Source organism: Sceloporus occidentalis, unplaced genomic scaffold (assembly GCF_023333645.1).
Source record: "Sceloporus occidentalis isolate IW3139 unplaced genomic scaffold, rSceOcc1.0.p SCAF_23, whole genome shotgun sequence".
NCBI classification, from domain to species: Eukaryota; Metazoa; Chordata; class Lepidosauria; order Squamata; family Phrynosomatidae; genus Sceloporus; species Sceloporus occidentalis.
This window is the reverse complement of record NW_028317003.1, coordinates 12535110-12551944: the sequence shown is the minus strand read 5'-3', so window position 1 is coordinate 12551944 and position 16835 is coordinate 12535110. Positions and strand designations below refer to the sequence as shown.

Sequence of the window (16835 nt, the reverse complement as noted above, 5' to 3'; positions counted from 1 at the left end):
ATTGGCTAGGTTATAGGCCGCACCCGAATATAGGCCGCACCCTAAAAGTAAGGTGCTTTTCGAAGGAAAACATTTTCCTAGTTAAAAAAAAATGTAGAATAGATCTGCTGCCACTCTCCCCCCCCCGAGATATGCTGCCACTCTGCCCTCCACCCGATATATATACTGCCACTCTGCCCCCCCCCCCCGGGATACGCTGCCACTCTGCCCCCAAGATGTGCCCCCCGCTCCACGACTTACCAAAGAAGACTCCCGTGTGTCTTGCGGGGCTGGCAGGGGACACCTACGCAATACGCGTAGACAACTTCCGGTGTCGGCACTTCCGCCGGCACTGGAGATTGTCTAAGCGCATCGTGTAGACGTTCACCGGCTGTGGCGATGCGCGTAAACGTCTGTACGATGTGCTTTAACAATCTCCTTTGCCGGGACTCCCCCCGTGGGAATTCCCGGCAAGGGAGATTGTTAAAGTACATGGCGTAGACGTGCCGGCAGCGGAGGTCGTTCACGGTGAACGTCTGCACAACCTGCCGTGCCGGCACTACCTTGGGGAAGTGCTGGCAGGGGAGGCTGTCTGAGCGTATCAGAGAGTAGGATGCAGGTCCCCTGCACCGCTGCGGGGGATCTGTATCCTAACCCTGCTGCCTGCCCGGCGCTAGACCCCGAATATAGGCCGCAGCCCCACTTTAAAGATTTAAAGTGGGGGAAAAAAGTGCGGCCTATATTCGGGCCAATACGGTATATATATATATATATATATATATATGTTAAGGCAACAACATTAGACCAATCAGCAACCCTCTTTTTCCAAGGTGGAGCAACAGCACTTAAACCAATGTAAGAGCTGGACATTGTTCACCATATGATCTGTCCAGAGGTTATGACATTGGTGTATTCTGGACTATGCCTCAAGGGCCAGCAGCCCAAGCAATCAAGCTCCTTGGTGTGCTGCTGCTCAATAGGCCAGTTACAAGCGTGATCACTAATCTCCTCAACTGGCCAGTTTACACGATGGATGACTCTAGCTAACCAGCACAGCATCTGTATCTGGGGCCTGGTGTCCATTTGAGTTAACCCAACATAAATATATCCCTATGTGATGGGCGTTGGGGTTTTAATACTGTAGGACTGTCACCTATTTTTTCAATTATTGTTTATTTTCTACTGCTCACAGGTGCTGAGTGCTATGGGGTATCTTTGCTGGTCATCAGATTTACTTGCAGAGCTCAGGGCTGTTTTAATCATATCCTGATTTGATTTAACAAGATCAAAACATCTGTACATACGTGGAAATTTCAATCACGTAAAGCTGAAGGCTACATAAACAGACATGTGTAAACAAGAGAGACCATGTACTGTAACTATGGAATCACAAAAAGTAACATACTCTGCCTGGAATCCTTGTAAACTCATCAAGTTATGGATTCACAGCAGGACTCTTTTTAAACCCGACCTTTTTGACATAGGTATGTTTTATTTTCATGGTTGGTTGTTTAACATGTAACGTTTTAGAATGTTTCATAATTTAACAAAGGTACTCTTTGCAAGAACTGAACCGTTCAAAGCACACTAATTAATATAACCATAAATCATACAATATTATGTATTCATTATGTAAATACTGCTAGCATGGCAAGCCTTCCAAGTTGTCTTCTAATTATAATATACGTCAGGAAATGAATTTATCAGGTACACATGTTCTTCACCGGGGCTTGTCAAACAGCCATTCTGGTGCTGCCAGTGAACTATGAGTTTAATTGCCCCCTGCATCACCTTGGCTGTTTTAAGCTTATGGGAGTTGCATTCCACCACTGATTGGCCACCCTTGGCTAATACTTCACACATCATACAAAGCTCTAGTGATGAATTCATAGGACCCTTGAGAAACATTTAGTTCTGTGGCGTTAACATCTATTCTATACAGAGATCTGTAGTTCTACCAAAATCCATGGATTTATATAGCCATTTTACACTAGAGATGCTATTTACTATAAACGATCGAACTGCCGTCAGATTAAATGTGTGGACAGTACAAAAAACTAAAGGACATTTAAAAGGACCTGTTGATTAAAAATCCTACTTTTTACACATTAATACACAGAATAAACATAGGGGATGCGATATTTATATTTATTGGAAATCCATATTCCTTATATACTATATATATATATTACATGCTTATGGGGAATTTGAGTTGGTTTTGGCATCATTGTTGGGGGAGTAAAAGAGCGGCATTGGTTGTGTAAGCTGTAGATCCGCTATCAATAATTTTATTACTTAATTTAAAATGCTAAGTGTAGGCGACATTTCCACTTTGACGTACAGGGTAAAACTGTTCCCTAATCTTTATCTGGAAAAGCTACACTGGTAATAGGGAAGTTTATCGTTACTTGGCTTCAAATATAAAACAAAATATTAATATGTAGAGGGTGTTCTAACTTTGTTTAACTGTTACCATTGTGAGTCTATCCTGATAACCATATTGTGTCAACAATGTGGTCATTCCTGGTCAACATAAGCAGATGCAGATCAGAAACCCTGAAGACTGGTTTATATAATCATTTCTCAGGAACGCTCTTATGATTTTCTAACCCCTCCCAAATGTACCCGGTGCTGGATTGTAACTGGGATCTATGTGAAATAATCTAAACAATGTACGACATGTTTGAAGACATTTTAAAAAATTCTAAATAAAACAGGAAGGCTTCTTTGAATTGTTTTGGAGGCCAGAGAATAACTCACGTCCAATCTGATTTGCTGTTTATACCTTCAAATAATAAATAGCCCCAGCTGTACATTTTACTCACCTAGCCATATGCAATTAAGGATATGTAGCACATAAAAATATATAATTATCACATATTTATTAGCTCTAGCTTAAAGGTCAGCACAATGGGAGATTGTGCAGCCATACCACGTGTGGCCATCTTAGCACGATGTTCAGCAACTACAGGCTTCCAGGGTTTTTTAGCACTACTCCAGGGCCCTATTCATAAAGGGACGACTCTGCTCAAGTGTTGATGTGGAAATTCTTTTGTAGCTATCTGAAACTTGCCGATGCTTGACTATGCCCAAATTACAGGTTCAGAAGCGAACGTAACTTTAACACAGTGAGATTTAAAATCATCAGCGCTTTCTGCAAAGGTGGCCTCAACACAAAATTGTTGAAATGACTTACATTTTCTCTAACACTGGAGTTAACAGTGAATTGAAACAGTTTATCAAACCATCTTATGTATGTATTATGAAGAGGCAACACCAGCGAGCTTCTGTCCTCACAAATGAAAACTTCTGAATCAATTTAGTGAACAAATCCTTAAATATATAGACCACCTAGATCGCAAATGCTAGAAAATGTGGTTCTCTTTTCAGAAAAGAAGGTGTAAATCAGCCACACATATTTTAATATATCTTAAGTGTCCGACTTTAGCAGGGACAACCATTCTTTTTGACCCAAATCCCTCTGTCCCTCTTTTTCTCTCCCTCTTTCTAGCATAATATTTGGTGGACATAAGGCTATCATAGTGTTTTGCAGCTCTAAAATGCACATATTTATAGAGAACAGAAAATATATTTATATATGTAATTGTAAATGGAAAACATGTTATTCTTCTTAGAAATGCCTTAAGACAATAGGTGAAAACAGCATGTATACATTGCGGTAAAGCCCTAGCTGCTAAGGCCATGCAATTAAATTCTATATAGCTATGCCATTGACATAACTGCTTAACAAAGTGATCTGAAATGACCTTTAATGGACTTCCCATTAGTGAAAATAATTCCTAATCAGTCTCATCTACTTGCAAAAGGAAGTTAGAACATAATATAAAATGCACTGCATAGAGAATGTGGGCATTTATCCTGTAATAATTGTTTCTCATAACTGCTCAACGCTGAAGCTTAGCCAAATCCTAAGGCATGCATAAACATTCTTTTAAGTCGATTCCTGTTATTAAGCTATGTTTTTATACTTGATTGTGTTTCACTGACAAAGTAATTCATTATTGTAACTGGGAAGACAAGTTTTGCAAGAGATAGTAGTCCTGGTGGCACAAGCAATACTGTGGTGAAAGCCAATTTTCCTCTCTCAAGTCTCAGTTCGAACAATAAAGGTCTCCGGTGATTCTTTCTCACTTTCTATCCATGACAGTGATTGTTTGTTACATACCTTGCTTATGATGTATATAACGTCACCGTGTTTAAAAGATAACTCATCCGGATGATCTGCATTACAGTCCCACAGACCTCTGTAGAAATTTGCATAGTCTTTGTCTTTTCCTAGAGTAATTAAGAAACAAACTGTTACACAAAGTCAAAAATTCACATAAATAACACTTTTTGGGGTGATACTTAGCAGAGCTGATACATTGAAAATAGTATCAGAGATGTATTTTTACTGCACCTTGTTTATTATGTATATATTTTGTCAAAGCAGGCTGTCAAAGCCCGGGTGATTTTTTTTTAGCTTTTGTTAATTCATCCTTTTATGATAAAATATCGAAAATCATCTATTATTCTGGTATTAGCTATGTTTAATGTTTTTTTTTTGTTTTGTTCATTTATATGTTCCACCTTTGAATTCCACCAAAGGCAAGGTATTTTACACAAAGATTCCCATACTTCTTATGATCCCTGAGTGAAGAATTATCTGAAACTGCTGTCCATGAAATATCTAGCACTACAGCCATCCAAAACCTTTGTAAAGCTTTTATCAGAAATATCATTGTATTAAGGCAGGGGTAGGCAATCTTCGGCTCTCCTGATGTTGTGGACTACATCTCCCATAATGCTCTTACACGCATAATGCTGGCAAAGCATCAAGGGAAATGTAGTTCACAACATCTGGAGAGCCGAAGACTGCCTACCCCTGTACTAAGGCACCACAGGGCCAGCTTTCCCTGTAGTTAAGAAATTAATACTTGACCAGCAGTTATATAACATATAATATTTAATTTGATTGGAGCAGGGCAATCATGTTTTTGTTCTGAAAGTGAAAATTGTTGTGTTATGCATTTCTTATTATGTCCTATGTAACTCTTCTACAGCCTTGTGTGATATGATGGTGCTAAATACATCAATAAATAATAATGTATTACTACATTTATCCAATTTTAATTAATATTTAATGTTTTATTACTGATAGAATTTTAGTTAAAAAGTGAGCATTTTAGTGCAAGCATTTTCCTTTAGAAAGTTCATTATAATTTGATCTGACATGTTAAACAAGACAGTGTTATAAAGTTTTCCGATTGGATCACAAAACAAAAACGTGCTTATTTTCAAGTTAATTTCCAACCATTATTCTGTGTATAACCATTATATTACCATTAGCATTCAAGAATATTCTTGCCGAGACAATAGATGGGATGGTCGGCCTGCCATACACATCATTAACTGATTGATTATTAGCACGGATCCTACAACAAGCTGACTAATATATGGTACCCATGCACGTGCCGCAATCTATATTCAGCATGAGATATTAAGTTATAGTATCTTGACTTCATTGTGGGGAAATGATGTAGTTTGTTGTGCGTTAACAAACACTGAACAAGAACAGCATCAATTATAAGGGAAATCTTGATTCCAAAGAATATGACAAGAAAGCATGTGTTAAACTATATAAATCCACATGTAAATGACATTGTCTGATTTTGATGGACATGCAAATGCAACAGAGCCACACTGTATCAGAAATGCCAGTCTAGGTTTGTTATATGATCTCTGAACAGCAGGCTAACTGGATTCCCTAGCACTTTAACTCACATTTGCATATCATTAGCACATTTTAAACATAATGTATAGCTCACAGATAAATTAAGCAGGTTTATCATGCCGCAATGCACAGATAGTCTATGTGTTGAACAGCAGAAGGAAATTGACACATGTAAATTAAAATAGAGTAAATACCTATCACAATTAGCTGAGAAGAAATGGTTCATGTATATACTGTAAAAAGTAAATATTTTAGGAAATATAAGTAGATTAATATGGGTAGACAGATATTGAGATGGGTATTGGGGGAATAGAGATAGATAGTCATTGTCTTTATCTCTGGGGACAGGCTACAACCCAAACCACTGGGGGCACCTTGCACACCTCATTAGTTAAAAGAAGCAGATGAGTGCACCATTGTTGCTAGTTTTCAGTAACTACCCCGATTACTGTTTTTAAGAACTAGCATTTCTGCCTGAAGTGTTAGATCATTCTCTTCCTTTTTTTTTGTATGGCAGTAAATATAGATGCCAAGATCTGGAACCATATTTCAATGCCATTATTGAATAGCTGGCCAGAACTAGAAAAGAAGAATACGACGTTAGATAAAGACTCTCTGATATCTCACTAGGTTACCGATGAGAGGAGTACAGTGGATACAGTGCCTCTAAACACTGGCACAATGTGTCACTGGGGTGACATACTAGTCTTTGGACACTTTGCCCAAATGCTGCCCGCCTGCCCTGAATGCCTTTCCACTGATTGCTCCATATGTTGTTGTAATTGTCTCAGGGAGGAGAAAATGTTCAGAAGTCCACTGATCTTCCAGTGTTCCCAGATACAATTAGGAGTTCTAGAGTTCTTTGGCAGTTGCTGTTACTGATGTATATCAATTTGTTATACACTAGGACAGGGGCGTCCAACGTGCGGCCCACGGGCCAAATGCGGCCCGCCGGACTTCGAGGTGCGGCCCGCGTGAGCAGGGCCGGACTGGCCCCCGGTGTCACGCGCTCTGCCGCGGCTCTCTCTCCGGCCGCTCACGCCGGCTCGCCGGGCGCCGGCAGCCCCGTCTCCGTCCCGCACACGTGTCGCCGCGGCTCTCTCTCCGGCCGCTCACGCCGGCAGCTCCACCTCCATTCCGCTCGCGCGTCGGCTCCGCCTCTGCCACCGCCGCTACCACTCACAGGGCTTTGGGTCCTACCTCCTCCAGCACGTACGCCTGCCAACGCTGTGGGCACATCGCCGCGCCCTCCACGCACGCGCGCCGGGACCCCAGCGGTGACGCGCCGTTTAGTGGAGATGCCAGCCGCGATGCACCTGATTGCATCCGACGCACGCGACGCACGCAAGGGCGCGGCCTATGCCGTGAGTGCCTTTTTTCCTATTTAAACCCCATTTGTTTTCCATGTCTTTGCCCGTTCTAGGCGTTATTTAGCTGTGGGTGTGCTATTTCTCGTTCTGCTTTATCTCTGCCTTGTATACCGACCTCTTGCCTGTTTAAACGACCATGAATCTTCTCTGCCTGCCTACTGACCCGGATCTGTTTACCGTTTTTGCACCTGATCTGTAGCCCTTGACCTCGGACTGTGTACTGGACTTTCTCTAAGCTGTGCTTACCTGCATTGTTGGATCCACCTCGTGTACCTGACCATAACACCCGGGAGATTTCTAGGTGGGCCGGCCGGTCCATGGGCTGGCAGACCATTATTCAAAGCGGCCGCACGGCCAGAGCCTGTCCTGGTGTGTGTGTGTTTGGGTGTCGGAGTGGCAGAGCCTGTCCTGGTGTGTGTGTTTGGGTGTCGGTGTGTCCTGGTGTGTGTCTGTTATAAAAGTTGTTCAAAAAAACTTTCCCACTGTTTTTTTCATTATCGCCAAATTAACCCTGTATTAATATGCATTATAAAGCTAAAAGGCCATATTTTCTCTCAATGAAAAATGTGTGCAGCCCACGCACACATACATTTCTGATGAAGTGGCCCACTGCAGAAAAAACTTGGGACAGCCCTGCACTAGGAAAAGATGCAAAAATCTAGGTAGAACAGCATGTTCTTTCAATGCTCACTTCCCACCCATGTCTTAACAATTTGCTAATAACCATGTGACTAGCCCCTTCTCCTACCAAAAAAAAAAGCCTTAAGGCTATTATGGCTAGGAAATGAGAAAAATACGACTATGAAAGCTTTCTAAACAGGGAATTAGACAAATTACATGAGCAAATTGGTTTTATCTCCCATTGGACTTTATGCTTCTATAGCGCCGTAATTTACAGAAATATTAAGATTGCCAATTTTAAAACTCTAGTGGTACAACTGTGTGCCTCCCTCAATGAAAAATGCACCAAAGGGTAGTCGATCAATGAAACAACCCTCAGAGGTAGAAGCCTATCAAGGATTCTAAAGGGGCTAGAATAAGCTACTAGAAAAAAGTTATATTTTTAGGTAAATAATGAGACAGGTCATTGGCAATTTATGTTTCTTTGTTTTGCGAACTGAACCTAAGAAATGATTTTTTATTTCTCACTGTGTTCCTATAGCAAGATTGTGAGAGTCAGCGGGCCTGAAATTGCTTCTGCTGCTTATCAGGGCTCTCTAACAACAGAATGCCTGCACTTTGTAAGTGGCTGTAACAGAGGTTAATTCCACCCTGACATTTAAAAAAAAAAGCTCAAGAGAAAAAATTGCCAACACACACAATACAATCATAGAATTTACTCACATAAAAATGCAAAAAGTGCCAGGACAAAAAAAATATTTAAAATAAAGAGCTAGAAAGTGTAAAATTAATAATCTGTGCTGTGTTCCTTTCACGCAGTCTTCGGTGTAATTATTTTAGTGCTTTGTACTGGTGACATATGATGTGCTTATTTCCTTTGTGCAAAACACAAAGCCAGCCTAAACACTTACAGCAACCTGTTTCTGCTTTCCTGTGTAGGCCCTGAAATCAGCCCTTTGTTTCCTGTCCACATGTCAGAATAGGAAAAGCAGCGGAAATTGACTTCCTGAACATGGTCTTCATGTCCACCCTTCTTCTGACAGCACAAGAGGAGTGATGTATAAAGGGCACATCTGGCTGGGAGGGCAACCCAGACGACATTTCCTTACAGGACACAGTTAAGATACGGCAACCTTGCCTAGGCTTTACAGAGGTGCTAAGTCTTGATAAGGAACACATCTTTGGTGGTTTTTATGTCCTGGAATGTCTGTATTATTAAAAACGGCATGTCCTTGGGCTTACTGACAGATCTTGCATTTGAAACCTAAAGGCTAAGAAACATTCCTAAATGATGCATCGTCACATGGATTCATTTTTCACGTTAGGCAGACACTGTAATTAGAAGCGTGGCATCCTGCCAGACTTTAAAACGGGGCAGAATACTTTTTAATACCTTTCTATTATCTTATTAGAGAAGAATCCCTTCCATGCTGCTGCTGTTAGGATTTTTGCTTCGTCCACCCAGCCCCGATTCGATTGCTCTCTGCTATAATCATATGCAATGAACATATGCATGGCCAACATTTAAACAAGCTGCAGATCAATTAGTGGTCTTAGGTTTATCTGATTTTTATCAAAGAAGACAGAACTGCAGGTCGATTGTCAGAGCCTGTGTCAAGTTGACCTTTTCAGAAATGTCTACATCGGCAGTCCCCAGGGTTACTTGTTGTCCTCTGTCAGCCTTTGAATGGCAGAAGTCTGTTCTGTTCAAGCACAAAGTATACACGGATGTCTATATTACATTCTCATAGGTGTGACAGCGGCTGCATGTTGTATCTATAAACTGTCCTTTAGCAGTGACACTTCCTCAATGATGATAAGCTAATTTATGCAACTAAATCTCCTTTGTGCAGAAATGAAAGCTAATTGAGTCATTACAAAGTAATTCAGGAAGGAATACCTTGTACAAATGGGCTTACTTTTGAAATCCATCTCAAGTGTTTTCCATGCATAGTAAATGGCTATAAGTTTTTAGCTGCAGCACAACGTCCCAACCCAAACACATAACTTTTTAGAGCCGTGAATAAATTTAACATGTACAGCCAGAATGATGAACATTATATTGTAATTACCTAAAGTGGTGCTTGGGGAAGCCTGGCTGAGTTTTTGGGTCTCCTTTTCAACAACTGGATTACTGCCTTCATCTGAAAAAAAAACAAAGCTTGTGAAAACGTAATGAAAAATAGAGAAGAAAAAAGCAAAAACAGTAGTTAAACACATGGTTTGGCGCATACATATGGAGTATCAAGCCAGTAGCGCTCTAATCTACAATTCCCACAAAGCTCCACCAAGTTGTTCGTTAAGAAAAGGTTAGTTAAATATGATAAACAGTAAGCTGCAGGTAAAAAAGTCTAGAAAAGTGATTATGTAAATATAAGTTCATCACTTATATTTGTGCTGAGAGAATCTTCTCTTGGGGCTAAAAATACATTGCTTCCTCTCCAGTGCCCCGTACAAAGGAGGGGGAAATGGTCCAAACAACAGGTAATTTAAAAACAGCTGCAAAGCAAACATTTTCTCAAGAGCCTGCCAATATGACTTAATGTGTTACTCTCATGTTGACAGATTACTTGGCTTCCCCTGCCTCATCAATCTCTGGCCTTTCTTGTGAAATTGTCAGTAAGACTGACAACTTTCAAAACTAGAAACCACTAACTTGCTTCACATGGCGTCAAGAAGCCAGTGTCCCTGGTCACTTGGAATCAATAACCTTTAGATAATGCATGACGGAGATCACATTGATAGAAAAATGCTAGATGCAGAAAACTACATGCTATTGGGGGAAAAAAACGCCAAGTGGGAAAGATATTAATATCCTTGGAGAAAGAAATTCATAAATTAGAGAAGATTCTATTAAGAGGATCCAAGTTTGGCAAGATAAAGTATTATGGTGAATTAAATCACAGTTCTCATGTGGCATCCGAAAATATTTTTCCGGAAAGTAAATGTCTCATTTACTATTAGATGATGCACTAAACTGTTCCTGTTAAAAATATCCAAACTGGCAAATTTGTGATTTAGGTTTTGATTGCAGTGAAAATGCAAGAAAATGGAAATGTGAAATGCTATGTTTTTAGATCTCTGGAGGACGTTTGGATGATGGAAGAAATGTACCATACTACGTCTAGTTCCATGGATCTTTATAATAGCATCTGGTCTAGGTGGTTAAACTCACCAGTCGTTTTGTGGAGTTTAATCTTAAAATGAACAGGGATTGTTTGACTTGTGCAATTGAAGATGAATATGCAGTAACAAGGCTTAATAAACATTTTGGGAAGGCAGTGGTGTGGGGACCCCTCTACATTAGAATTAGAATTAAAAAAGGTTCTGGTTCTGTTGTGGTTTTAATTGAATGATTTTTTTTAAAAACAAGCATTAAATTGGTTTTGTATGTTCTCTGTATATTTATGTTTTTTGTATGTTATCTTTTTTCTTTTCTCTCACCATTCGGCCCCGAATGGGGGGGACCTGAGGGAGCTGAAAAGTCCAAAGAGATTCTTATAAGCTGTTTAAAACAAACCTACTTGTTGTTGCAATTAAGAAGATAACGATGAGTGGAAATATTTTGTATAACATTCCCGTGTAATGTGAAATGCAAAACTCTTAATAAAAAAACTCAAAAAGGACCAGTAGTTTTTTTCAGTCCCCCGGCTCTCTAAAAAGTAATGTAAGCAAGAAATACTTGTCTTTTATTTCATGAGCTGTTCATTTTATATTATTATGGCCACAGATTGTAAGCTTCTTTGAGCAGGGTCCTCGTCAAGTTTTTGTTTCTCTAGGTCCGAAATTGTGATGTGATACATTGCTGTTTACCCATTGTACAGCGTTGCGCAATACGACAGCGCTATAAAAATGAATAAATAATAATAAAGTACATTGATATGCAATTTCATCTACAACCAACTTCTGCCATGCCTTAACTTTTCATTTTCAGCGTTGGTGACAAATGACGCTGGCTTCTCAATGCCAAATGCTCAGAACCCGTGAAATGCAACATTTATTAGACATTTTTCTGACATATGATGACACCATGACTGAACAGATGGAAATATAGCTGTTGTCGGCTCACAGTCACAGGAAGTGTACATTTATAATTCACGAGTATACCAATCTATCTGTATTATACATGGGTGCCACTGCGTCTAATCCTCAAATATAAATATGTATAAAGTTAAGTAAATCCTGATAACCAATTAGTTCTGATGGATAAACTGAGCTTTATTAAACACTGTTGCAAAACTACAGTTTGTAGGATTATATACACATAATATATATATATATATATTATATATATATATTCACATACAATTTTCAGAAATTAAAACCTGCTCTACCATGCAGTAAAATCTGTGAAAGCACACAGATAGTCGTAGGGGTTTTCATTATATTGTTTCCATGAAAATCATACCGCAAATCCGGAAGATTCTTACAAATAAGCAGCTTGTGTTTACATGCCTCTCCGCAGCAATGTGGAACCCTTCAATTTATCACTGTATTATTCCAATCACACACTCTCCATACAGATAAATTGAGAGTCTTCGTCTCTTCATTCGCAAGCTGTTTTTTTTTAAATCTACCACTATTTTTAGTGGATAGTGTCCAGAGGTGAGCGTTGGAGCCTATACATACTCGTGCTTTGGTTAAACGGAATGTGCAGATGGCCGAGGGTCTTAGGAACTGCAGTCCAAAAAAAGACCTAGTAATTTTTCACTAGACTAGATATACTTTATTCATTATTCTTTAAAAAACGATTTCTTTGGTCACTGAGGTAGTAAGTAAATCATCCTGCGTGTGATATCTTCTACCATGTACTCAACTAGGTTAGTTATTATTTATTGATTTATATTGCACCAGCATATTCTGAATTCTCTACAATGAGGTTGTCAAAGAGCACTCTTCATATGGTATGGAATACATTCTACCCCAGATCTTCAGTCTCATCAGATCTACTTTTAAAGCAGTTTCATAAACTACAGAATAGTGACTTGAATCTAGCTGATGGTGTTTTATTCTGTAAATAGAGCTATACTGTTTACAGCACAAATCATTTAAGCATAATACATAATATTGCACTGAATAATAAATACACCTAAAACAATTTAGACAGAGAGGATGATTTCATACACATAAAATGATAAATTAGTAGATCCTGCTACAGCCTTGGTAGGGGCGCCGACAGGTTAATCCCATAGACTGGTTAAATGTGACAGGGTGCTGGAGTTAAAGGTGCCTCCAAGATGACATCATGCACAACAAATGCATGAACAGAAAATCCACACTCACTTGTCATTCGAGACAAACGAAATGAATTGGTGCTCACAGGAACAAGTGGCTACAGGATGAATAAAGCTTAACGCGTTTCCCACCCGTGCTGGCGCTATCTCATGAGCTAGAGAGCAAAAATTAGCTATTTTTATCATATTGTGTATCCCTAAATTTTGTTAATGGCAATGATTGTCAGCTGTGTACAATTGCACATTCACTTGTATCGCATGGTTCATCAACAATACGATATAAATATCAAATTTTTTGCACTCAATCTCTAGTTTACGAGGAAGCGGCAGCACCGGTGTGAAACGCATTGGCAAACAGATCCAACGTAATGTATTACATTAGGTAGGAATTTCTATGGCTAATCATAAGAGTAGTTGCATGGGATTAATAAAAAGTAAAGTCTTGAATGGTCTAGCAAACTAAAATGTGTACCGTAAAAAAATAGATTGTGTATTTATGTTTGATTTCTGTATTATAATTATTTATCAACTCAGGTTTGTCAATGTAATTTTAGCAAATTAACTCCTCTGTAAACTTATTTCATGAGATGTACTGATCAAAATTAAAAGTTGAGAAATGTTTTTTAAAAATGTTCCTTTGACATCACTGATGATGTATGTTATTGCAAGAGTGAAGTGTTGATTCAAAATAAATGCATGATGTCTTTATAGCAGTTAGATTGATTGCATCAAACTTCTTTTAACAATTGTTTCATATTGTCAGCTTATTTTAGTGGTACACAATCTGAACATAAATGGCTTATTTATACTTTTAATATCATTAAAGTATGTTGTGCCTGGTAAATAAAAATTAAGAAATATATTTAATTTTAATAATAATTATTTAGTGCTTTGGGCTTATAATAAAAATAATCAAATATGTATTGGCTTCTTTTTCTTGTCTCCTGTTGATGTGTCTTAGATTTGTATTATAATCTTGTCAAAATCACAAACACAAACCAGGACCATAAGACTCCTTCACTGAATTCCAAGGAGTGATCTCTTATGAAGTGGTGACTGGCTAACAGAGACAGCAGACAGCACTTTGAATGATGACTCTGCTCAAGATAATCCTGAGTGCATCTCTTTAAACTCTGTTTTACCAGCAACCATATTTGATAATAATGTCCACTGACATATCAATCTTCCATGGATACTTCTGAAACCCATCTGTAAGTGTACCTACCCTGTACAAATAAAGATTTATTTTTTAAGCAGAATTAATTTACTATAGATATGTGTAAAATAAATAACATGTTTTTATTCCTGAAGATTCAAGTAGTCTCATCAACAGGGCGTTATGATATCGAATGACTTCCCTGAAAAATCTATCGAGAGAGGGTATAAATGCCAGTATCACTAAAATATGAATACATACAGGTAAATGAATACCATAGTAAATAATATTATGTATGTTTTTTCTGTTATGATGTTATCACCCTTTCAAGGAATGCAATTATAAGGTCTTTGTGTACTCCGGGGTTGTTGAGTATAAATTTGTTTTTATTTAAAAAATCTCAACAAAATCACAAAAAGTATGCAAAAAAAAATGCAGTTGCAATTTTAGATTTACAAACTTAAGAAGTGGTGAGGAAACAGCTATATAAAAATTATACGATTACATTTGTTACGTCGCCTAGATTGCTTGCTTTTTAGGAACATATACTTTTTGCAATCAGTAAGCAGTATTCAGAACCAACATTTAAAAAAAAAAAAAATTTGAAAAACATGTAGTTTTGAATCTCCAGGTGGTTTTGTTTCGAAACATCCCTCTGCATATATCTTTTTATGTGGGACCTGCTCATTTGTGGTAAATAAATACATAATATCAAATTTGCACACAAATGATTCAAGGATATAATAGCACCTTGTGTAGTCATGGAAATAGATAATTTAATTTGCTGACAGCAGTTATCATTAGGGAAAAAAGATCAAAACGCTTTGCGGTCTCCTATGATCACTGAGCCCCTGCAAAGCAGGGAAATATATTATACCCTTTAAAATGTATCTTTACAAATGTTACTTTAGTAAAAACAAATCACAGCATATACAAAATGTGACACTTTTGCAGCAAATCTGACATCTTTATTATAAATAACCTCTTATATGACACCTCTGTTGTTAATCCCCCCCCCCCCGAAACCACGTCTTATGAGAAATATATGTATAGATGTCTATTTCTTATCTAATGAGTAGACTCATTGAGCCCCATGCAATACCCCTCCCCAAACTCACATATAAGAAAAACAAATAGCTATAGATCTAACCAGTTTTTTTTAGACAGGAACCAGACTATTAGTTAGCAGTCATGTAAAAATGTAGGGATTCATATAATTAAAATAAAGTGCTTTAAAACACAGTTTTTTTGTTACACTATATTTACATGAATATATATCATTTCATAGGAATGGTATCTTCTTAAAAAATCTAAAGTGATACAAATGGAAAATTAGACTAATTGTTTACAAATAACATGCTATCAAGTACTCCCAGCAACAACAAAAAAGTCAAAATATAAAAAATGTAGGTTTAACTTGTAATTGTATACTTTAAGTTAATGACACGCTGAAATAGAACAGAGCTGGGCACTTCATCCTGCAAATAGCAAAAATATTTGAAGTATTTACAAGCTGTGCTTCTTTTCAAGATGGATTCTCTTATGTACACAGAGACAAGAAGATTTACGCTGTATGGTTCAGTAACATGCGGTTACTGCAGACTGATGTAAACTTGGCCCTGCTGGAACCAATCCCTGAGAAAGTAATTTATAGAGCAGGACTAGTGAAGGGACACTCAACTCAGTGTAGCACAAGCTAGAAAAAAGGAAATACCGCTATTGGCAGCGTCCACAGGAATAGTCTGGCTCCCAGATGCTTCTTTCAATCCCACAATCACTTAAACATTGTTTAAACAACTGACTTTTTTGCACTTATTCCATAGAAGACTCACAGGCCCAAATAATAATAATATTATTATTATTATTATTATTATGAAGAAGAAGAAATAATAATAGATGCTTGGTATTTCTAAAAGGAACATATCTGTTTTGCTTTAAACAGCTCTACAAGTGCCAATTTAATTTTAAGCTATTAAGGAGAAACTGTTTACATAAAAAAAATTCATTCCGTTTTTAAATCACTGTAAATAGTTATTAGTTATCTCTATAGTTATTAGAGATATTTCACTTAGACGTATGCCCCAAGGAAGCAGAGATCTGTGACTCAGCGTAGCTAGCATTATTTGAGCAATTTCCTGTCCTGTACTCTCCTTCCTCATCATCCATCCTTACAAAGGCATCTTAAACCAATCATCAGCAATCGGTGACATAACAGCTGGGCAGAGATAACACAATGGGAGAAATATCCATGCAGATCTTGAGAAACAAAAGTATATAATAGCTATTTAGGATTTGGGAAAAGTGACATATCTTTTATAAGGTTCACATTAAATTATTCTATTCCTGTGATAATCTTAGAGCTGAGAAAACAGTGTATTTCATAGGTCCCCTCCTAGGACCAGCCCTACTATATAGATGAACTAGACAGGTGCCTAGGGAGTCAGGAGGGGGTGCTATGAGGTTCTGCCTATAATGGAATTCATGAAAGCTTGGGGTGTGCATTAAGCTATTCTAAAGAAGTATTAGGTAAATAGTTAATAAGATATCACTATCAATACATCTGTAGAATGTTAGCAAGCAAGTGCATGCAGGAGTGGGGCACTGCAGGCATCGTTCCTCCTGGGCTGGTCCTCTTACCTTCATTGTCATTACAAGGAATATCTATCCAATTAAATTAACAAACAAGCCATGCAAATTCTTTTTCAGCATATAGGAAAGTGTGATTTAGTAGAAATATACAG

At 38.1% G+C, this 16835-nt stretch overlaps 1 protein-coding gene across 1 annotated transcript in view; it reads right to left on the bottom strand.

The window, feature by feature from the left end:
* LOC149300821 (src kinase-associated phosphoprotein 2-B-like) overlaps window positions 1-16835 on the bottom strand; it is a 108762-nt gene that overhangs the window by 11792 nt on the left and 80135 nt on the right. Inside the window, exons 10-11 of the mRNA XM_089484814.1 lie at window positions 9777-9848; window positions 4166-4275 (exon numbers count right to left, since the gene is read on the bottom strand). Of these exons, the coding sequence (XP_089340940.1) occupies window positions 4166-4275; window positions 9777-9848 (182 nt within the window). The remainder of the gene's footprint in view (window positions 1-4165; window positions 4276-9776; window positions 9849-16835) is intronic.